Source organism: Phascolarctos cinereus, unplaced genomic scaffold (genome assembly GCF_003287225.1).
Source record: "Phascolarctos cinereus isolate Bilbo 61053 unplaced genomic scaffold, phaCin_HiC Scaffold_726;HRSCAF=1367, whole genome shotgun sequence".
In the NCBI taxonomy this organism is placed as follows: domain Eukaryota; kingdom Metazoa; phylum Chordata; class Mammalia; order Diprotodontia; family Phascolarctidae; genus Phascolarctos; species Phascolarctos cinereus.
In genome coordinates, this window is record NW_027556098.1 from 136,067,754 (window position 1) to 136,091,923 (window position 24,170).

The following is a 24,170-nucleotide window of genomic DNA, read 5'->3' on the forward strand; positions in this document are numbered from 1 at the left end:
TACATTTGTAGGTTATTTTTATTTACTAAAAAACAACACTGGGGAGTGTGAAGTTTCACTTGGCATTAGGCGTCCTCAGACTTCCACACTAAGTCAGCAGGTTTAGGAGCCTTCCTTCCCACCGTGAACTGAGAGGTATACTTTGGTCAGATCATTTTTCATTTTGAAGCTGGAGTTACATCACTGGCCTTGGTCACAGCTTCAGTGGTCTCTTTGATCCACGAAACATAATTGGCAACTCGAGTGTAGACGCCATACTTGCCTTCTTCAGCACAGCCTTCTCCCCAGCTGATAACACCCAGCAGGTACCAGGTGTCTCGGTAGAACACAGCCAGGGGCCCACCGCTATCTCCCTTACAAGAGTCCTTCACCTCCGTACCATAACCCGCACAGAACATGTTATCTGTGATTATCTTGTTTGTTGATTTCTGGCAGGTTTCCATGCTGATCACTTTTAAATCCACACGCATGAGGAAACGGGAGGAAGGACCTAGGTAGTATGTGGATCCCCACCCACTCACCATCCCTATTTTCCCTTCTTTAGTTAGCAGTGTTCCTAGGTTATGGTTCGGAAGGCAAATAGGAAGAATGTATTTGTTAAAAACCACATCTCGGCTCAGGTAGAGAAGGGCTATATCATTGTCATAGTTCTCAAAGACGTAGTAAGGGTGTGTATGAATTTCCTTCACAGGAATCTTCTCTTCACTTGGCTCTCTTAAAAACTTGTCATGATCACCTACAGTGGTATAAATATAATAATAATAATAATAATAATAATAATAATAATAATAGTAATAATAATAACTAACATTTATGTGGTGCTTAGCATGTGCCAGACACTGTGCTAAGTGCTTTACATTTATTATCCCATTTGATCCTCACAACAACCCTGGGAGGTGTCATTATTTTCCCTGTTTTACAGATGGCAGAGGCTAAGTGACTTGCCCAGGGTCACACAGCTAATAAGTGTCTGAGGCTGAATTTGAACTCAGGTCTTCCTGACTCCCCCTCCCAGCACTATCCACTGTGTCACCTAGCAGCCTCAAAAATAAAAGATGAGGGGGCAGCTTGGTGGCGCAGTGGATAAAGCACCAGCCCCGAAGTCAGGAGGACCTGAGCTCAAATCCAGCCTCAGACCAAACACTTGACACTTACTAGCTGTGTGACCCTGGGCAAGTCACTTAACCCCAATTGCCTAAAAAATAAAATAAAATAAAATAAAATAAAAGATGACTATAATGTTTTCAGACACGGAAAACATGGAAATAATAAGTGCCACATTTTACTCTTCTCTAAATTCCTATTTACGTGATAGTTTGAGATTTCCCAAATAGCATTTAGTTATACTACAGTAAGTTATACCACAGTAAGTTATACTATGGTAAGATTCTAGACTTGGAGTCAGTCTACCCTGGGTTCACGTCTCACCTCAGCACTTACTGTGCGAGCATGGGCTAACCACCTAATGTTTGGGGGGCCTTAGTTTTGTCACCTGTAAAATTCTAATAGTGCTTCATTCACAGGGTTGTTGGAATTAAATGAGGTGATGTATGTAAAGCTCTTTGTGAATCTTTAAGCTGTATCATGGTTGTTAACAAATCATACAAGTAATGATAGTTTTCCACGGACTTAAGGGGAAGTTCTCTTTGGAAATGACCTTCAGCAGCAGCATCACATCCTTTTGAATATCCTGAGTGGTGAGAGACCATGTGGTATAGTGGATAGAGACTGGAGTCAGGAAGACCTGAGCTTAAATGCTACCCCTAATGGAATTAAGCAGTTAGGTTGTACAGTGGATAGAGCACCAAGCCTGGAGTCAGGAAGGCCTAAGTTCAAATCCATCCTTAGTCACTAGCTATGTGACCCTGGGCAAGTCACTTAACCCTGTTTGCCTCAGTTTCCTTATCTGTAAAATGAGCTGGAGAAGGAAACGACAAACCACTCTAGTATCTTTGCCAAGAAAACCGGAGTCACGAAGAGTAAACAGGCTGAAACGACTGAACGACAACCATAGAATGGCTTTGTGATCCTGAAAAAGTCACTTAAATTCTCATTCCCACCAGACAATTTTCCAAAACTTGCAGAGAGGGTGCCTATTTTCATGGGGAAAGGGAGTTTCCATGAGGAAAAAGTAGTATATTCTTAATGGTAACAAATCTCTGTTCTTTGAGGATATGAAAACAATCAAAAGTGATTCAAAGGCACATGCTAAGTGGTAAGAAAAATAATTGCAAAAATTATAACAATCAATGTATCATTTATTAAGCACTTACTATGTGCCAGGCACTGGCAACTTATGTTTTAAGATTTACAAAACACTTTTTCTCACAACTCCTCCTGTGTGGGAGTTAATATAAGCAGGATGACCAAACTAGATAGTTCCTGTTTCGTCAAGTTAAAGCTGGAAGGGATCTCAAGGGTCATCTGTTCTACCCCCTTTCATTTTACAGATAAGAGAACTGAGACTCAGCATGGTTGAGTAATTTACCCAAGGGTTATTACACAATGGCAAAGTCAAGTCTCAAACCTGGGTTTTTCTGACTCCAAATCCAGTGCGCTAGCCATGGCACCAAATACTATACAGGTCCAGAACAAGATGTCACTATAAAATGGGGGCATCCATTTCCTTTTGTGGCTTAAAAACTGTCCTTGAAGGCATTTCCAAGGAGAAATTCTCTCAGAGTTTTGAATCGATAGCAACATTGACTGGCAGAACTATGCCATCTCTCACAGTGAAGAGGAACAGTCATTTGGGTATGTAAGCACTGGTGGTTTTGTCCAAAAGGCAGAGACAACCTGCCTCTCATTGACTTCTTTGACTATTGGTCCAATTCCTTTTGAATCTCTACAGTGATAACATAGAACTGGGCCCCCATTATGTGCACTCCAAATATTCTTGGCCATTTCATGATTTAAAAAGACAGTGAAAATGTAGCTTTCCCCCCTTCAGATGATGGTTATTAGACCCCCAAGTCAAAAAAGTAGAGTTGGCCCTTTTAAGGAATTATAGAGAACTTAGGGAGACTAATTAATTGAGGTCTTGGGACTTAGAACTTGAAAGGGACTTTAGAAATCACAGGAGCCTTGACTTAGAAACAGAAGAAACTTTAGAAGCCATGTAGTTCAGCCTCCTCATTTTACAGCCAAGGAAACTGAAAATCGAAAAGAATTGTGTTATGCCCTAAGTCAACCTGGCAGTAAATAAGAGATATGGGATCTGAACCTAGGAATTCCAACTCCAGATCCCATGTTCTTATCATTGTACCACACTGCCTCTTCTAATTATACTCTAATGAACCAGAGGGGGCTTCCAAATGAACAAAAATCCTGCAGAAATGAAATTCCAGGGAAGTTGCCTATTAGACTTGAGGTCTTACAAGAAGTGGATAAACGTAAATATAGCTCCATAGGGCTTCCCTTAGTCCAGCCATTGACACTAGGATAGAATGACCATACAGCCTCAGGGAACCATCTGATCCTGAGGTTAATGGACCTTTAAAATTAAGGATTCCTCCCACTGCCACCCAGGAATAAATGTATGAGGAATAAGCTGACAGAACAGAGTACTTCAGTGAAAGATGAGCTTAAATGGAGCCTGAAGGAATTGTAATTACTCCAAAATTTAGGTACTGATGGTACAATAGTCCATTATTTTCTCATTTTATGTGGATTTTTTCTTTTCTTTTTTTTTGGCTAGACAATGGGGTTAAGCCCAGGGTCACACAGCTAGTAAGTGTTACATGTCTGAGGCCGGATCTGAACTCAGGTCCTCCTGAATCCAAGGCCAGTGCTTTATCCACTGCGACACCTAGCTGCCCCAGACTTCTTATTTTCTATAAGAGAGTAAGTTCACTGGGGCCTTCATTAGCAAAGTTTCCTGCACATAGTAGGTACTAAGTACATGATTTACTGATGATTGACAACTTCTGACTTCCCTTAAATGAAAGCTAAGGGTGTGGGATTTAGCTTAGAGGCATAAGCTTCAGGCACCTTTGGCAATGGGACTCACCTACAGTCACGTAGTGTGGCTTCATGCTCTCTAAGCAGTGTGCAGCGGTGACCACCCAGCGACTGTTGATTAAGCTTCCACCACAGAAATCATGATTTTTTTCGTTCCAGATCAAGGCCTTAGGGGAGGGAAATGAAGAACCCCAAAGTCACCTTCTCCTGCGCACACCATTTCTGTTATCACTGGGTACCCTTGTTTATTCATTCATTAATGATAACAATAATTCACTGTGTAGCATGTGCTGTGAGCAACACCAAGACTGAACAAAACATGGAAATGCACAGCCATCACAGAGCCCAGCAATCCCAGATTTCCTATGAGTACAGTAGCTTTAACCAAATGAAAGGATACAAGTCTTTTTTCATGATCTTGCACAGTAAACAGGCCAATATGACTCCTGTCTTAAGATCTCTGTTGGCTCTCTGTACCACCAGAGCCACAGGCAGATTTTTAGGAAAGTCCCCTGGGACTAGTGAGGAAGCATGCCTCTTATCTTTTGGCAAAGAGCTCGTAGACAGTAGTTGCACAGTGAGGGATACATTTTCTTCTTTTTTTTTTTTTTTGGCTTGACAATAGTTGTTACGAAGAGGTAGTGGGTATCCCTAGGAAGTGAGTATTGTTGCTGTTGTTTTAAAACACATTAAAAAAACATTTCAACAGAATTTTTTTTTTATAAAGAGAGGAAAATCTCCTGGGCTATGGTAGGACTATGTAGGCAAATCATCCTCTTGCTCCCATACTGACCTGTCATAGCTATAAACCCCAGGAAATGGACTGATTATAGAAGCAGCAGATTAAAATCCTGTGGACTTTTAGAACAGAGCATTGTCAATTTCCCCTATTTTTCCAAACTTTTTTCTCATCTTCCACTGGAGGAAGATGGAAGAAGGAAAGATAGAGACTACACCTACCTGCCATGGGCACTTTCCCAGGTGACAGGAAGATCCTCCAATGATCTTGGTTCTGTCTTCTACAACGAGAGGAACAGGAGTCAGGCTTGCTGCAATTTAGACCTTGCCTGCTTTTCCAACTCTGTCTTCTATCATTTCTCAATAGGTACCCTATGTTCTGACCAGGTTAGTCTGCTCATGAGCCCTACACACTGTTCCCTATGTAGCATATCCACGATTTTGCCTCCTATCTTGTCAAGGTCAAATCCTACTCATCCTTCCGAGGTCCAGCTCCATTTCCTACCACCCCCCAAAGAGCCTAATCTGAGCCACACTGAATGGTTTCTCTCTGTCTCTCTCTTTCTCACTGTGCCATACAACTGCTCCCTCCCTTTTCTGCACCCTTCTGTCACCTTATAATAGGACAAAGGATCGGTCATAGATTTAGAGTTGGAAGGGACCTTAGAAGCCAGCTAATCCTAGACCCTCCATTTACAGATGAAAAAAACTAAGGCTCAGAGAGGTTAGATCACTCGCCTATGGTGGTATAGCCCTTAAGTGTCAAAAGAGATTTGAACCCAGGGCTTCCCAGCTCCAAGTCCATCACTGCAAACACATGCCAGGCATCATTCATTTGACAATCAACAATAAATATCTGTTGGTTTTCTACTATACATTTTACCCCTCTAGTTCTACATGTATGCACCTTTGCTATAAGACAGTATATAAATGTATTTTATATATTTCTTCATAATGTGTACATATCATTATAGATTAATATATATGTTGTATATATTATATCTGTGAAGCACTAAATGCAGGGCATAAGTGACATAAGGTGTTCCAAAAGTCTTAGTACAGTTTTAAGCTATTAAAAACTGTTAAAGCTTACAGCTGCACTAAGACTTTTTGGAATCCCCTGTATAATACAGTAAGAGTTTGTCATTGTGGGATTCAGTGTTCAGCAAAGGATTTATAGAAGAGGTGAAAATCATGGCTTTCTTGTATCATAACAACTTTTCCTATGGTAGTCATCTCCCCAACTAGATTCTAAGCTCCCTAAGATTATGTCATCTTCTCTTGTCATACACAGGACTAGGCACACAGTAGATGTTCTACAAATATTCCATGAATGAATGGAGTTAGATCTATTACCTTCCATTCTGTAATTAGTCACGTTTCTCCAACTTTAACCTTTGTGGAAGCCCTCTTTTACTGGTCCTCACCTGTCTCGTTGTTCCAAGAAAACCCTTCTTCAGTTGCATTCCAGGACACGTTCCCATATGTCATATTGTTCTGGGAGATTTCTTCCTGAAGATCCCTGGTGTTGGCCACTTTGATGAGCCCACAAGGAAACAAGGCTAAAAGAAGAGATGGTCTTTGTCTTTGTATCAATTAGCTCTTAAATCCACATTCCAAATTATTGAGGAATCCACATTCCAAATTATTGGGAAATGGCCATTAGTCTATTTTGGGGTTCTTCATAACTGTTAAATAGCATGTTATCCAAAACCCACATGCACATAGTGCTATGGTTCTGGCAGTCTAGTTATGCATTTATAGAACACAACACAAGAACAAAAGTAATAACTTTTTTTTTCCTTTTTAGGACAACTGATTCATTTAATGAGGCAGCTGGAGGGTGCAGTGAATAGACCTGAAGTCAGGTAAAACCAAGATCAAATTCTACTTCAGACATTTATTAACTGCATGACCCTGGGAAAGTCACTTAAACTCAGTCTACCTCAGTTTCCTCACTGTAAAATAGAGATAATAATAGTTCTACTTCAAAGAGTTGTCGTGAGGGTAAAATGAGGTGACATTTGCAAAGTGCTTTGTGAACCTTAAAACTTAAACACTAGCTGCTATTATTATTATCTTCATTATTATCATTAGTAGTAGTAGTAGTAGTAGTAGTAGTAGTAGTAGTAGTAGTAGTAGTAGTAGTAATCCTAGGGTCAAAGCACACAAAGCCAAATGTTGGGAGACCTGGAGCCTAATCCGGACTGTGTCACTAGCTAGCTGACTAAGCTCAGAATTATAAGATTTTAAGATGGAAGAAGGGACAGCTAGGTGGTGCAGTGCATAGAGCACCAGCCCTGAAGTCAGGAGGACCTGAGTTCAAATTCAGTCTCAGACCAGACACTTGACACTTATTAGCTGTGTGACCCTGGGCAAGTCACTTAATCTCAATTGCCTCATCCTCCCCCCCAAAAGTATCTAGTCTAAACTCTTCATTAAAAAGGAGAAAACTAAGATCTAGGGACATTAAATGACTCACTCAGGGCCACATAAGCAGTAAAGAGCAGAGCAGCGATTTGAACAAAAGTTTTCTGACATCCCAATCTAATGCTTGCCTCATCTGTGTCTCTAACACAAGCGTCATCCTCAATTTCCCCATCTATTTTACATAACTGTATGGATAATGCATCTTCTAATTATTATTCATGTTTATATATTGCCTTAAGGTTTACAAATGCACTTTCCTCACAAGAACCATGTGACATATTGTTTTCCCCATTTTATTGAACCTCAGGGAGGTTGTAACTCGTCCAGTGTCACAGCGTTGGAATTTGAACCCAGGTCTGATTCCAAGTTTTCTTTCCAATACACCACACTGCCTCAAATATTTATTGAATAGCCACTGGGGTTTTGGCACTGTGCTAGGACAAAATGGGGTGGGGGGAGAGGAAGTGTTTTAAGTATCATACATATAAAGAGGATGATTATTACTGTTTTTCTAGGTAACTTCCTAATATCACTGCCAGGAATTAAACATCTCCATGTAAAAGCATCATGGATAGAGACTATAGGACTTTGTAAAGTGTGGGGGGCGGTTTTGGTTTGTTTTTGAGTGGTGGTGTTTGTCCTTCATTTTTGAAGAGGACATCATGACTCGTGCATGAATTGGATTGAAGTGAGGCTGAGTTGTGCAACATTATCAACATCGCTGTCTTCCATAGCCATGGAAGTCCAGTGGCAGGACACAAGTCAGGACAGCTGGCAGTGGCTCAGGATGCAATGGATGCCCTTGGTGTCTCTGATCTCTGACCAAGCTCTAAGCGCTCCACAGTGCATGCTTCAGCCACCTTCATGGATGTTGGAACAAATCGTTCTCATGCCCATTCCACTAGGGGAAGGCTTCACATGCTTGGGGTAGACATCCCTCTAACTCACTGATGGGTTTGAGACCCTTTTGTTACCCTCAGCCTGGTTTAGCCCATCAGTTTTACTGGGGTGTAGCTGCTGCTCATGCTACAGCTTCTTGGAGCCACCAACTTTGAGAACTGGGTGAATCAGGCAGGCATCGAAGATGGATGAGCAGCTCTGAAAAGGGCTTGGCAGCTTTCTCAATAGAGGTGCTAATCTTCTTACCTGGTCAGTTGTTTCCTTAGATTCACGTCCTTTACTTTCTCTGTGATTTCTCCCACCACCCCAACATCCCAATTTTCTCAAAACACAAATACAACATGTATATCCCGCTAACTGAGCTGGGGAGGGAATGCCTAGGTAGGTGTTCTGGGCATGTCTCCTCTGCGATCAGGCTGTACCTCCCAGCCCTCCACAGGACATCTCATTCACCTTCCTCCTCACACTTCATCCCATCCTCTGCTATGGTGTAGCCCTCAGCACAGGAGCATTTTGCATGGCTGGATTCCTGGTCCTGGCAGTACTGCCAGCAGCCACCATTTTGGTACCAGCATTGGCGTTGCTCTGTAAGGGAAAAAAAACATGTTCCTCTGTGAGAGCCCCTGCTCTGAGCGTGCTCTGTGGTGGAGCCTCTTAAGCTAGCCTTTGGCATGGTCAATGACACTGACCCAAGTTCATAACCCTCCCCATCTAAAATTGATTATTTGATTTGAAACTTCACCTTCTGGATGTCAACAACTTGGAATGGTATAGAGGAAGAACTTGGGAAGGTGTGTAGTTTGAAGATCCCAGTTCATTCCTGGATGTGCTATTTACTACCTGGGTGACCTTAGCTACATCATTTAACATCTCTGGGTCTCAGTTTCCTCATCTCTAAAATGAGGAGGTTGTGCTAGGTGACCCCTAGCATGCCTTGCAGCTCAGTATCTACAATTCCTCGTTCCTGATTTTCTGAAAAGGTCACAAAATTATCCTGCTTGGAGTGGTGGAAGAGAGAGCCTGGTGGAAGGCACATTTTATTAATAGTTAAGACATCTGAGTTCTAGTCCTAATTTTTCTACTAGCTCACTGTGTGACCTTCAGGAAAATCATTTAACTTCTCTAGACCTCCCTCTCAATATATGTAAAATGAATATAATAACATCAGTCCTAATCACAATAGAACAAAGAAGGGTTGTAGGCAAGGTAGGCAGCCACCTAGGGCAAAAACAAGGAATATAAATATTATTGTTTATAATGATACAGATCTTCCATGCCCCAAAAATCTGCTTTCCATTGTATATAGCTACTTCATAATTTGTCAGTTTGGTATTTAACAGTAAAGTCAATTTGTCAATTTGGATATTTGATGCCCTCACCTGGACAGAAACACTCACAGAGTGCAATATTTTAAAAACCTTGACCACCTTGCACAAATAAATATCTTGCCCTTCTGCTTCAAAGAGGTTCTATAAGAATCAAATGAAAAAATAGATTCAAAAACAGTATGAGGCTCAAATTCCTTAAGAGTCAGGCCAATATGGCGGATCTTTAATAAACCTTGTCTTTGGCTGAAAAAAAAAAAAAGAAAGAAAGAAAACAGTTTGGGAAAAGGTGAGATTTGAACCCAGGGCTTCTGGCTCCAAGTCAAGCAGTATGAAGGCAGTAGGTGGTAAATATTTTTAAAACATAAAGGTATCTAGGTAGCACAATGGATAGAACATCAAACCTAGAGTCAGGAAGACCTGAGTTCAGATCCAGTCTCAGATATTTACTAGCTGTGACCCTAGGCAAGTTACTTAATCTCTGTCTGCCTCAGTTCTCTCATCTGTACAATGGAGATAATAATAGCACTTACCTCCCAGGGTTGTTTGTAAGAATCAAATGGGATAATATTTGTAATGCATTTTGCAAACTGAAAGCATTCTATAAATGCTAGCTATTATTATAAAGTGCTATACAAGTTTAAGAGATCATTATTCTTAAGAATAAGAATAATTTAAACACGAGGGGATTTTGCCATTTGGAAATGCTGAATCATTCAGCTTTGACCTACTGTGGTAGCTTCCTTCAAGGTTCAGCACATATACTGCCTCTTACAGCAAGCCTTCCATACTGCCTTAGTTGTTAATGCTTTCTCCCTCCATAAGTGTCCATATATTACACCCATCATATTGTCAAATACGAGAAAATGTAAAAATGGTCAGTGATGGAGGGGTTCTGGGAAGACAGGAACACTGTTGGTAAAGTACTGCTGGTAAAGCTGTGAATTGAACAAACTTTTGGAAGACAATTTGAAATTATAGTAAGAAAGTCACTAAACTATTCCCCAGGGATACCACTACTTGACACATACCCCAAGCAGGCCAGTGACAGAGGGAAAAGTCCCATATACACAAAAATATTGATTGCCATACTTAACATAATGGCAAAGAACTAGAAGGAAAGTGAGTGCCCATCAATGGGGGAGTAGCTGAATAAATCATGATATGTGAAGATAATTGATATTATTACTCCATAAATAAATGGCAAACATAAAGAACTCAGGAGAATATCTATGAAATTATGCAGAGTAAATTATCCAAAACCAAGAGAACAATTTGCTTGATGAGCACAATATAAAGGAAAACAACACTAAAACATTTGAGAACATTGATCAGCATAGCAATCAATCATGTCTTGAGGGGACTCACAGTGAAGGAAGCCTCTGACTCACAACAAAGACATGATAGACTATGGGTGCAGAACAAGGCACACATTTTAGACATGGCCAATGTGTTGATTTATTTTACTTGATTATTCGTATTTGTTCAAAGACAGTTCTGTTGGAGGGGAAGAGGTAGGAGGGAATCATTGGAAAGTGACGGGTTTTTTTAAGATCATTAATAAAACTTTTTTTTAATTGGCATATATATGCTTATCTATTTACATGTTGCTTCCTCCCATTCCCTTCCTGCTTCCTGAGGGCAGGGACTACTTTTATTTTTGTCTTTATTTTCCAGCACAGTTCTTGGCACTTGGTAGGCACGTTATAAATTTTAATTGGATTCGATTGAATTAACCACAACATGTGTTTGTTAACCCCTCTCCTACCATATGCTCCAGTCCTTGTTCCCTTAATCTTTCTGTCTCAGAGCAACAAGACTAAAAGAATGGGCAATGATGTCAGTCAATCAACAGACATTAAGTGCTTATCACATGCCAGACATTGTACTAAACACTGGGGATATATGGAAAGGCAGACTCTGTCCTCAAAAATCTCACGTTCTAGAGGGGGAATGAGATCTTTGCATAAAGAAGAAATTCAGGCTCATTTTCTTCGTCCAGTAGAAATCCTGCTTTGACTTTAAAGTGCTCTTTACCCTTTATCACCAGCAGCAATAACATGCATACTACCTTGAACCTCCAAGGAGGAGGGTGTGACCCCTGGTCCCAAGACACTCAGCCTAATGAGGGGACAAGGCACTCTAATGGGAATACCTGATGTATATATATATATATATGTATGTATGTATGTATATATATAGAGAGAGACAGAGACAGAGATTCTACGTCTGCCAGTCAACAGGCATGTATTGATATGCACATTAGCAATGCCTCATAAATAAAATGAGGTAATAAAATAAATGTAAATGTAATTTAAATTAAATAATATTTGTAAAGTCCTTAGTACAGTGCTGGCACATAGTTGATGCTTAATAAATATTCATTCCCTCCCACTTGGAGCCAAACCATTAGTCCCTCCAGCCCAAGAGTCAGTCTGTCTTCTTTATCACAGTCAGTCAATCAGTAAGCATTTATTAAGCTCCTTCTATGTGCCAGCTAATCATTGGGAATACAAAGAAAGGCAAAAGACAGTCCCTGTTCTCAAGGAGCTCACAGTCTAATGGAGGAGACAACATCCAAATAACTGTGTACAAATGAGTTATATACAGGTTAAACTGGAAATAATCAAAAGAGGGAAGGCATTTGAATTAAGAGGTATGGAGAAAGGCTTCCTATACATGGTAGGATTTAAGAAGGAACTTGAAGGACCCACGGAAGCCAGGAGGCAGAAATAATGAGGGAGAAGCTTCTAGGTAAGGACCCACCTCCAGTTCTACCTCTCTTTCATGATTATTTCTGGATCTGTTATCTGGGAATTTGGTGGGTAGGAGGGCTAAACCTGATTGTCAAGTGGTCACAAGCTAATTGAGAAAGGCCTCCCCTGAAGAAAGTGAGGCTTTGAGTTTAGAACCCAAGGGTGGGGAAACTGAGCTCCCATACTCACCAGTTTCACAGTGTTCCCCCACAAAACGAGGTGGGCAAATGCAAACCACCTGATAGTGCTTCACTTGACATACACCCCCATTTTTACAGGGGTTTGATTTGCAGGGATTTTTATCTGAGAGAAAAAGAAAGAAAATTGGTGAGGCACAGATTCCCTAGAGGCAGAGACCATAACTACAGACTGTCCCCTAATACCAGTCAAGCTTCAAGTAACCATAAGGCTCAGTAAATAGGATTTTCCCCTGTTTTGTTTCTTTCATCTTCACTGAAATGCTTTTGAAATAGTGCCTTGATGCAGGGCCTCCTCAAGTCATCGTTCTGGGTGCTTGTGGCCCAGGACAATTAATGTGATGGGTAACCTTGGCCCAATTGTAGCTCCCTTCAAAACTCAACACAAGTGTTCTTCTACAAAAAGCCTATTCTGATTCTACACCTTACCCTCATTAGTTGCTAGTATTCTCCCCTGAGAAGTTACTTGTATATATTTTGTATTTAATTTCCTATACACGTGTAGTTTTCTACCTCCGTCCCTCCAAAGGAACATAAGCTTTCTGAGGTGAGGAACAGTTTCATTTTTGTATCTCCAAGGCCCAGCACAGTGCCTGGCAATCAACCAATAAGCATTTGTTAAGAATCTACTATATGTGGGGCAGCTAGATGGCACAGAGCACTGGCTCTGGAGTCAGGAGGACCTGAGTTCAAATCCAGCCTCAGACATTTGACACTTAGTAGCTATGTGACCCTGGGAAAGTCATTTAACCTTAACCATGGCCTAGTTTAAAAAGAAGAAGAATCTGCTATGTGGCAAGCACCAAGCTAAGCATTGAGGATACAAAAACAAAATGGTCCCTGCCCTCAAGGAGCTTATAGTCTCATATAGAGACATCCTACAGAGGTTTCAACATGTACATATTTAAGTTTATACAGAATAAATATAACAAACACAAGCATGTTTAGGTACTAGCGGGTTGGGAGATTAGGAAAGTCTTTATGTAGAAAGTATATTTGAGTTCTCCAAGGCAGAAATGAAAAGGGAGGGGCAGCCAGGTGGTGCACTGGATAGAGTGCCAGCCTTGAAGTCAGGAGGACCAGAGTTCAAATCCCACCTCAAACCAAACACTCGACACTTAATAGCTGTGTGACCCTGGGCAAGTCACTTAAACCCAATTGTCTAAAAAGAAAAAAAAAAAAGAAAGAAAAAAAAGAAATGAAAAGGGAATGCATTCTAGGCATGGGGAACAAAGGCAGGGAGACAGGAGCGGTATGTGCAGAGCAGTAGTAAGTCCAGTTGGCTGAGTTGTAACATGAATAAAGAGGAGTAGTATATAATAATGCTGGAAGGTAGCTGAAGCTAAGTTTTGACAGACTTAAAAAAACAAAGAAAAGAGTTTATTTTTATCCTAGAGGTAATAGGGAGCTACTAGAATTTCTTGAGTAGGGCAGTGACACAGTCAGACCTGTACTTAAAGCTTGCTTTGGCAGCTTGGTGGAAGATGGACAGGAATGGGGGAGAAACTCAAGGCAGAGACTAATTAGTGGATACTGTCATGTCATATGACCCACAATATGGCAGACTATAGACATTTTCTCTGATCCTCATGACCTCTTGAACCTCTCCAAAATAGGAATTTTACCCAGGAGATAAATTAGTGATAAATCAATCTCCATGGTCTAAGACTCCATGAATCCAAATAAGGTAACAATTCAATGAAATAACAGTAGATAAAGCTAAATGCTAGCCCTAATGTTCTCACTTGCTACTTTTCGCCCCATTGCACCACTTCTGGCGGAAGGGCTGCACAAGCTGACCCACAGACATGCAACAGAACTCAACTCTACATCCCCTCTTTTTCCTACCAATCCTGGGGAAAACCAAAAGACAGAAGCGAATTTAGGTCAAAACATCAGTGCAGCAACCCTCTGTAGCTCATCCAGAAAACTAAGAGACAGAGGGAACTGGGGCAGGACACATATGTGAGACTATGTGGTGTTAACACTAAGTTCGATACAAGCTCCACTTTCAGTTGGAGCCAGTTCTGTATCTCCTCCCATCCCCTGAAGTTACTTAGGACAGAGGTTAAGGCTGGTGAACTCAATTATCCAGGATGGGAGGTCCTAAAGATGGCTTTGATCAGCTCCCAGGGAAATCACACTCAAAGAGGAAGGAGTCAGAAAGAGAGCAATGGGGACTATAAGAAAAGAAAAAAGTCTGAAAATACCAAAGATCTAAGCCAAAAAACAAAACAAAACAAAAAAACTCACTAACTAGAGAAGACATTAATAGCAGAAGGGAATATGGCCTCTTAATTAAGTAAAAGAGTTCAGACATCTATGAATAAATGTTGCATGACAAAGGAAAATGAATCAACACCTGATGAGGCAAAACATCCTGTAAATTACAAAGAGAGCATGGAACCACAGTAGCATGTTCCTAAATGGTTTAAAAAAGAAATAAGAACGTGAAGGCAGTATTTATAACCCACACAGCAGAAATAATTGGCAGAATAGAAAAACTGGAACCCATGGAGGCAAGTCTCACTAAAGAAACAAAAGAGAAAATAACTTAAGTAGGAATGTAAATACACATAAGCGAAGGATAATCTAGAAGGACAGTAGCAAAAAGGAATGATTAAAAGAAAACTATTTCCATACAAGCAAAATATATTGATCTCAAAGACAGGATGCACAGAGAAAACTTAATGACTATAGGTCTTCCAGAAAAACATAATAAGTCAAAAAAAACAAGAAATAATACAAGAAAACTGTTTAGAATTTTTGAACACTGAAAACAAAATGTCAAAATAATCTATATAAGTTTTTTTTCCTCCAGAAAAAGCCCTATGCTGCAGTCTCCAACACATATGTTAAATTTAGCAAATTTAACAAAGGCAAATCCTGCAAGTGACCACAGGAAAGACCTTCAAATATAAATGAAAGGAAATTTGGATAACACAAGACTACTGTATTTTGCATCGACCAGAAAATGCAGAAAGGAATGGAAAAATGTGTTGCAAAGGAAAAAGAAGCTCGAGATGCAAATCAGGGTGCAATTCAACCTACTCTGCAAAGCTGAGTCTAGCCATTAATGAAAGAACATAGATATTCAATGAAAAAAAAAAGAGGTGCTAGAAAGAAAACCAGACCTGAAGAAATTATTTGCTTTTCAAATGCCTCAGATAACAACAGATAGGCAAGAAAGGTAAACAAATACAACAACCAAGTTCAGCAAAATAACAGCAGAGAGACCATTAAGAGATTTCTTTCTAAATGTTCACAAGGGGGCAAGGTAGAAAACGGACATCAAATAGAAGTGATAGTAGAGAAACAGGCCTGAAGCATCATGGACTAAACCTCACAACACTCCCCCTACCAATGAATCAGTGTTTTTTTAAGGAACTAACTTACAAAAGAAGAGAATGCATAAAAGGGAGAAGATAGAAGGGAATGAGATAACTCGGGGCAGCTAGGTGGCACAGTGTATAGAGCAGTGGCCCTGGTGCCAGGAGGACCTGAGTTCAAATTCAGCCTCAGACACTTGGCATTTACTAGCTGTATGACCCTGGGCAAGTCACTTAACCCCATTGCCTTGCAAAAGGAAAAAAAAAAGAATGAGATATCTTAAACCAAAAGCTTACAATGAGGGGGAAATAATTCCTGTGGTCTCTCGGGAAGAAGAAAGCCTACAGGAGAATTTGTAAGGAGGCAAAGAGAGATGTTGAAAAAGAGAGAAATCTTTCAGTAGTGGGAGAGGTCACTACTGATGCATGCCTCTGTGGGAGATGAGAACTATTCTCTCTCTCTCTCTCTCTCTCTCTCTCTCTCTCTCTCTCTCTCTCTCTCTCTCTCTCTCTCTCTCTCAGCAATCAAGGTTAAGTGACCTGCCCAGGGTCACACAGATGGGTATAATCTGCAGGGATTTGGAAGCAGGCACTCATCCTGCCTGAGGAATTGGAGCTCCTTTGGGGAAATGACACTCAGAAGAGTACAAGGACATAAAACCAAGGAGGAGATTTCTAAGCAAATGGGGAAAGGCAAAGTTTAATGATGAATTGCACAATGAGGAGCATAGGAAAATGCCAACCATGGGGCAATATCCTCCTATCACCTGCAGGAATTTATATTTCTAAGAGTGAGGTATAAAAGAAAAGGGAGGCCAAGGGGTAAGATCTGTAATGCAGTAACTTGGAAACTGTGTAGAAGAAGGTACTTTGGAAGCTTTAATTCCATGAAGAATAGAGAGAGTAAAGAGACTAAGTATAAGGGCCATGAATTAAAGAATAGAAATCTAGAATACACAGAAAATACACAAATAATGAAGAGAATGAGAGAAATAAACTTGAGAAAAAGACACAAAAAATGAAAATTTAAAACTAACAAATAATTAGAGGGAGAAGAGGAAGAGGGATTTTATTTGACTGCTAAACTGAAAGGGAAAAAAGAAAAGAAGAATTAAATGACTAGATAAAAGCAAGGGGAAAAAAAGAACTAATAAAAAGCAAAATTCCAAAACTAAGGAAAGGTATATCAGATGAGGCTGGGTTGAAAGTAAGGATAAGAGAGCTAGTGGGAATAGAATTACCTTAAAATAGATTAATATAAAATAACTAAAATAACTGAAGAAATAAAGCATTGTATTTACAGATGGAGGGATGGAATAAACCAAATTGGAGACTAAACAGGAAGCCACTACAATAATCTAGGCAAGACTGACACAGCAGTCCTGAACTAAGGTAATGATTGTACATAATGAGAAGAGGACGTCAGAGAGATAGTGTAAAGGTAGAAACAACAAGATTTTGCAACTGATTGGATTGGATGGACGGATGGAGATAAATATATGTGTGTGTGTATATATATATATATATATATATATATATATATACACATATATGTGTGAGTATGTGCATACATATATATATATATATATACATGTATACATACACACACACACACACACACATATAAGCAATTGGATCATTTCTTTTTCTCCCCCCACCCCGAGGCAATTGAAGTTAAGTGACTTGCCCAGGGTCACACAGCTAGTAAGTATCAAATGTCTGGTCTGAGACCAGATTTGAACTCAGGTCCTCCTGACTCCAGGGCCGGTGCTCTATACACTGTGCCACCTAGCTGCCCCCTAGCTGCCCCCTGGTTATTTCTAATAATAATGGGATTTCCCTGAGTCATAGGAGCATAGAATGAATTAAAGCTGGAAAGGACTCAGTGGTCAATTAGTTCAAACTCCTCGTTATACAGATGGGGAAAATGAGGTCCAGAAAGCTCAAAAGATTTTCCCGGGGAGGCAGAAATAGGAAGGCACAGAAGAAAGATTTGACTCTAAATCCAGAGCTGTTTTAGCATCTTCCTGCTAAGTCTTTAGTCCCCTCGCTTACTGGGCTACAGGGTCCCAGTGGCGCCTTGTGTTCATATACCATACTTGCAGTGTTCAATCTACGTAACTCCTTTTTAATTTTAATTTTAGCAAAAACGACCACTAAAACAAAGCTCTGTTTTATTAGGATTATAATCAAAGACTAAACCACTGGCAGTACCTTGTATTTTCCTGATAGAGCCTGGACTGAATCCGTTGCTTTGCCTCACAATGTGCTGAGTCCCCATTTAACTGTTGGTTTCCCACCAGCATACATACATTTGTTTAAAGTGTTATTGATGCCCTTAGTTTTGACATCAGAGTCATCCAGGAGATACATAACGCTTCCTCCTGCCCCTAGAATCAAATCTTCCCTTTAACAGAGAAAAACAGTTTGGCAAAAACAACCAATGCAGTCACCACATCTCGCAATATAGGCAACATCCCTTATATATTACATCTCCTAACACCCCACCTCTCTGCCAAGAGGAGATGGATGTGTATCATTGACTCCTCTCTGAAGCCATTATTGGTTTTTACAGTTACTCAAGAGTTTGGCTTCCTTTTCATGTTCTTTTCATTTACATTGTAGTCGTTGTGTAAATTGCTCTTCTGATTCTGCTTATTTCTACTCATCATTTCCCACAAGTCTCTGAGTTCTTTGTACTCTCACAGCTCCCTTTCTCTTGTGCTGTCTCGATTGGGAGAGCCCCATAAAGCCTGCTCTGGATGTGAGGCTCCATGAGGTTATTGTGGCCCCGGACACCATAACTATCAGCCTGGCATTTTAGAATCAGAAAAGACCTTGGAGGCCATCCAGTCCAACCCCTCATTCCAGCAACAGCTTTGAAAAAAGAAGATAGTAATTTTTAAATTATATTAATAACCCTACTTCTATCTTCATCAAGTAGATAAAGTAATTGAACAAGAAGATGGACATTTTTAACTTTTCAAAAAAGTTCTTTCCTGTTTGCTATCTTATTTGATCCTCACATCCACCCTATGAGGTAAGTCAGGCAGGTATTATTTTCCTTATTGAAGCAACATGACACTTTGGAAAGCACAGTGGACCAGGCTGACTACCAGTAAGTTCTCTGAACCTCAGTTTCCTCCTTTAGAAAATAAAGAAAATAATCTGCAGTTCTGTGATTAGAAGATCTCCAAGATCCCTTCCCACTTGAACATTCCAGTTCACTTTACATATGAAGAAAGTAGGCACAAGATTGCTGAAGTGACTAGCCTGAAATCACAATATGGCTAGCTGAGACAAAATTAGAATTTGGGTCCCCTGATCCCTGACCCAGTCATTGTCCACTACCCCACCAGGATGAGAGATAACCTTACTTCCTCCCCTTCTTCTTACCTTTGTAGTAGAACCAGAACTCCATCTACAAAAACAAATACACAACAGTTCTCAGAAAGAGACATCAGCTCTATCTTCCCTTCCAGGAAGAACCCATCTATCCCCATATTTTTGCTTCACACTCACTAGAACAAGCCAAAAGGAGACTCACATTTTAACCAAAGGGCCCTGTCTCCAGAGAGGGATGGGATTGGTCAACCTCAGTTCATTTTTTCACCCCTCAGATCCATGGCCCCTCTGATGATTGGTAGGGGAGAGGAAGGAGGATGTGGAAAAGGAAGTGGCTATTCTTGAGCAATTCAGTGTGCATGTATTATTACACTCGACTTTTAAATTTCTATGCCACTGGAGCAGGGTTAGAGTGCAGTGAACACAGATACTTAGAAGATGGAAGCTATTCTAAAGATTATCTACTAGTCCAACCCCATTATTTCAGAGTTGAGTAAACAGAGGCCTCCAAAAGCAAAGACTTGCCCTGGCTATATGGTTAATGGACAAGCTAGAACTAGAACCAAGGCCTCTATAAAAGAAATCTATATATGGCTTTGGAGTACACATGTGTGACTGAGTTTTGCTTCAGTCTTATAGCTACTTCAGCTATTGCTAAAATAAATTTCTACTCCTTGAGCACATATCTATGAGGTTGGAAATGTTTGTTCCAGATGTGAAAGGAGATGAGGCAAGGGTAGTAAAAAAGAGGAGCAGAGCAATCTAGTGATTACATAGGAGCCATAGATGATCTTCAAAATAAACAAACAAACAAATGAAAAATAATAGATAGATAGAAAACTGGGTATTGACTTGGGCTATGAGGACCAGAGCATACCAATGGGATGAGTCATAGAGGGATGATAGCATTAGACAAAGAAAGAAGATCAGAGCACTCACCGTTTTCTCTTGGGACTCAAAAACCTCCCGGGCTTCTTCAAAGGAGCAGCTCTCTTCCACACACTCCCTCTCAATATTCCCTTGTTTTAGTTCCTCCAGGAACTGATTCTCTCTCTTTCGTAGCCTCAAGATCTTGGTGGCTTCAACTTTTCTCAAAAACACTTAAAAATACCAACATTCCTCGACTTTAGGTATCTTTAGTTGACAGGGCCAGTGAAGCTCAGTGCTTGGTAAGTCACTGCCCAGCCCACTGTGGAAGGGCATACCATTAGGTCCTAGGGAACAACTCTGGCTGTTAGAACACCCCATCCCATGTTAGCAAGTGAAATACAGGAAGACATGGTAGCTTGGGTCTAGTGTTAAGAGCACTAGACTTGGAGTCAGAGGCTCTGGTCATTATTGGATTATGCTCTCAAATTGGTAGAATTCCACTGGACAGATAAAAAGAATTCTTTTTCTTACCTTCCTCTCACATGAGGACCTGATAATACCATGCCATACACTATTCTAGGTACCATGAACTCTTTGACATGGTATCCTTATTGTAGAATCACATAAAATTAAGCATCCAGTCTACCCTGTTTCTCTTATTCAGTGTTTTTGATGGTCCTCACGTATCTTAATCTTCTCAGTCTTTTTTTGAACTACTAACATGGGTAAAGTACAGGCACTCATACAGGGCCGTTGACTAACAACTTTTTTTTTTCAAGTGGCTCCTTAGGTCTGCCATCTTGGAGAGAACCATTTTTTCTGGGACCCTTTTTGTAAGAAGAGTAAAGTAGTGATAGAAGTGGATTGTGCAGCAGCCTCTGCAGACATAGCCTACTCATGCATTGAAAACACCACAGCCCCTACCACTGAGTTTCCTCAAGTGATGCTTCCATTCTATGGGCACCAAGGAATTTCCAAAAGTCAAACTTCTCTGGCTATACCCCCATGGTTGAGGGTTTGGGATGGGGAATAACCTGAGAGTGCTGGTTGCCATGAACCTGTGTGTTCCCTGTCAGCACTGTCTTTTGCCCTTCTATAGGTTAGTGCAGAGAAGACATAAATGGTAAGGAGGTTCCAGTACTGTACCCCCACTCACTGCCTACATATAGTACCGTGTGAGTATTCTGCATAGCTAGAATTATTCTCACTCAAAGCAGAAACTCCAAAAATATTGGTTGAGTTTAGATACGTCAGGGCTATGGTATCTACCTCTTCAATGGCACCCATGGACACTCTAGATGTTTTAATATAACTCCAATCAAGGTGGTCCCTGCTAATTTTTAGAGAGACTTAATCCCTTTAGAGGCAGCAAAGATGTTTTGGTTTCAGTCAAATGAGTTTTATATCATTATTACTCAGGATCCACTGTCCAAGTCATCAGCATACTTTTAACTTTCATATTTTCAAGGCAATACTATGTATCATATTTTTCCTTTTTCTTCCCTTGCTATCAAGACACATAATAGCTACTTAGACCCCATTCTGGAAAAACCTCCCCGTCCTCTGACTATCTAAATCCTTCCTAAAATAAAGCCTACTTCAAACAACCAACTAGTATTTATTAAATACCTACTATGTATCAGGCACTGGGGATTTAAGTACAAAGAATGAAATAATCTCTACTTGCAATGAGTTACATTCTAATGGGGGAGACATCAAATATTTGTGAAAATATTGACCAACCTAGCCTACAGAAGCAATAATAATAACAATAATAATGATAATGATAAACCACACTTACATCAAGCATCCCAAAAGTCTTACTGGAGTTTTAAACTTTAACATCCTGTGTAATCCTTTAAAGTATATGAAGTATTTGCCTCATATTGACTTCGTGAGATAAGTAGCATAAATATTATTATCCCCATTTGAGCCTTTCCAGAAGTTAAAAGAGGTCAAATGACCTGCTCTGAGACACAAATCTGGTAAGTATCTAATGTGAGATTTGAGCCAGCCTCTTACCCTGAAATCCAGCAGAGTATTCTACTACACCTCTGGATTCTTATGGCAATTATATAGTCCATTTATCATTTGAGTGCAGAATTATCTGTCATTCACTACCGTTTCATGTATGTTGGTCTTCTTTTCCTACTCCCAACCCCTAAGTAAACCATAAGTGTCCTAAGCCCAGAGATCATATCTTTTACAGTGTCTCAAGAGTCTTAGTGCAGTTTTAAATTTTAGTAGCTTAAATACACTAAGACTTTTGGTATGCTTTAATTTGTGGGGGTGAGGGTGTGCTCCACAGTAGCAATCACAGGGCTAGATAAACAGATGGTGCTGTCAAGATTTGATTGCAATCTGCCTCAGTGGAGCAAGCATATTCACCTTGGAGAAATCATGGGATCAAAATGGTCAAGAGACACGTAGGAGAGTGTCTGGACTGAATCAGAAAAGTAAACACACACGCCCAGACACACACACACACACACGCACACACACACACACACACACACACACACACACACACACACTCCCCTCCATCCTCGCTGATATCAGCATGATGAGGTCCCTTATTCCCATCAGCTATCAGCCTCTACATACCTGACTCTGCTCCAGCCACACAGGGGAGGCCCAGTCCCAATGCCAGGAGTGTTGTAATCAGTAAGAACTTCCACTTCATGATGGGAGAAGGAAATAAAGAGCTTCAGAAGTGCCCAAGGCTATCTGTCACAGGAACTCTGAAGGAGAAAGGGCAAAGAGGTACCCCAGAGAAGCGAGAGCCACACAGGTAAAATGGACAGAAAACATGCTTAAGGAAGTTGAGGGTGCCAATGCACTTTAAACATCCTTACCTTTTTCACTCACACCTCTTCAGGAGGGTGTCCCAGCTCTAACCCACATGATCACTCTCTTCTCTGAATTTCTTAAGTCCAGAAACTCTTATTGACATACTCAATTCCCTCAATCTAGTGTTTGATAACTTAGCTTAATATTATTTCTCATACATCTGATTTGTCTCTCCCATAAAGATGTAAACCCTTGACTAAAGACCACATGTCTTATTTCTGATTCCCCTCCTCCACTATTAGCACTGGTCTGTGCCCACCAATTAGTTGCTCAATACCTATGTGTGCATTTATAAACTTGTGTGACCCTGGGCTAGTCGCTTTGTGGGGAGGGAGATATAAGGTATATATAAGACATAATTTCTGCCCTTGGGGAGTTTAAGATTTACTAGCAGAGATACAATCAGGTAGCATCAGTAAAGAGAGAGGCTGAGGCTGCTGGAATGGGTTCTGAATGACGAAAGGCAATGCCAGGCAAGATAAGATTGGGTGAGCTAGCATAGTCCCACCTCCACCCACAAGTTCACTGAACACTGCCTGCCCCCTTCTCTTCCCCAAAGGGATGATGTTGGCTGCTATCACATTTGCCAGGTGGAAACACTGGCCAGTCTGGAAGTCTGGGAGCCATATCTCTTACTGGGGGAAATAAGAGTCCATTCTGCCTTGTACTGGCAGGGTTTAAGAGGAAGGAGGAATGTAAATTTTTTTTTTCTCTCAGGACTCCAGACAATCAGCTAATCCCTAAAGGGTTGGACCTATGTTTCCTCAATACTGCCCTGCCCACACCTTTTCCCACTCACCTCCTCATTCTCCCTGCAGGTCCCTCCAAATAAATCCAAGTTGTCAGAATGAACACTCACCTTCTGGGGAGATCTGGGTTGTGGTGGTTTCTGAAGCCCTAAGGACAGCAACCAGCTAATGATTGACATGTTGCAAATATTGACAGAGATATAGGGTCTACTCTGGCCACTGCCCAACCAAACATGTTTATCCAACTCTCCCCCTTTTCCCTTGTAGGAAAGTTGGGCGGGACCTTAGAGACCAACCCCTTCATTTTATAGGTAAAGAAACTGAGGCTAAGAGGTATCAAGTGACTTGCCCAGGGTCACACACCTAGTAAATGAAAGTAAAAGGTTTTGAACCTTAGGTCTTGCTGATTCCTAATTAAACACTCTGCGACTACAGCCTGCTGCTTCTAAATCTAAACTTTTAGTCTCTCTTTTCCAATCAGCTGACTTTATTATTAAATTGCCCTTCACTAAAGGGCAATCCTCACCTCACCCCAACCTCAGGGCACCTCCCTAGAGAAGGAACGGGAAATCCTGCCTCTTCTGTGCTCAAGCCAGAGAGAGAGAGAGAATTACCTGATTGGAGCTTACTCAACTCACAAAGTTGACCCACCCATGCCAGGAAACCCTGGCCATCACCAGTGATTACCCAGCATTGGGAATTAAGTACAAGCCATTGAGCT

The 24,170-nt window shown here is 40.7% G+C and overlaps 1 protein-coding gene across 4 annotated transcripts; it reads right to left on the reverse strand.

Moving 5' to 3' along the window:
• Positions 1 to 23,651, reverse strand: LOC110194699 (coagulation factor X-like). Of its 4 annotated transcripts, none has more exons than XM_020967188.2 (10): positions 23,560 to 23,651; positions 22,455 to 22,591; positions 19,920 to 20,080; positions 19,032 to 19,056; positions 12,299 to 12,412; positions 8,482 to 8,613; positions 6,126 to 6,260; positions 4,921 to 4,979; positions 4,010 to 4,127; positions 1 to 736 (listed from the first exon to the last, which is right to left on the reverse strand). In XM_020967188.2, the coding sequence occupies exons 2-10, from the start codon at positions 22,531 to 22,533 to the stop codon at positions 159 to 161; spliced, it is 1,401 nt and encodes a 466-aa protein (XP_020822847.1). In that variant the 5' UTR covers positions 22,534 to 22,591; positions 23,560 to 23,651; the 3' UTR covers positions 1 to 158. The 4 variants fall into 4 exon arrangements, with proteins under 4 accessions (XP_020822847.1, XP_020822846.1, XP_020822848.1 ...); XM_020967187.1 differs by having other exon boundaries at positions 23,500 to 23,577; XM_020967189.2 differs by lacking the exon at positions 23,560 to 23,651 and adding an exon at positions 22,706 to 23,443.
• Between the last annotated feature and the right edge of the window lie 519 nt (positions 23,652 to 24,170).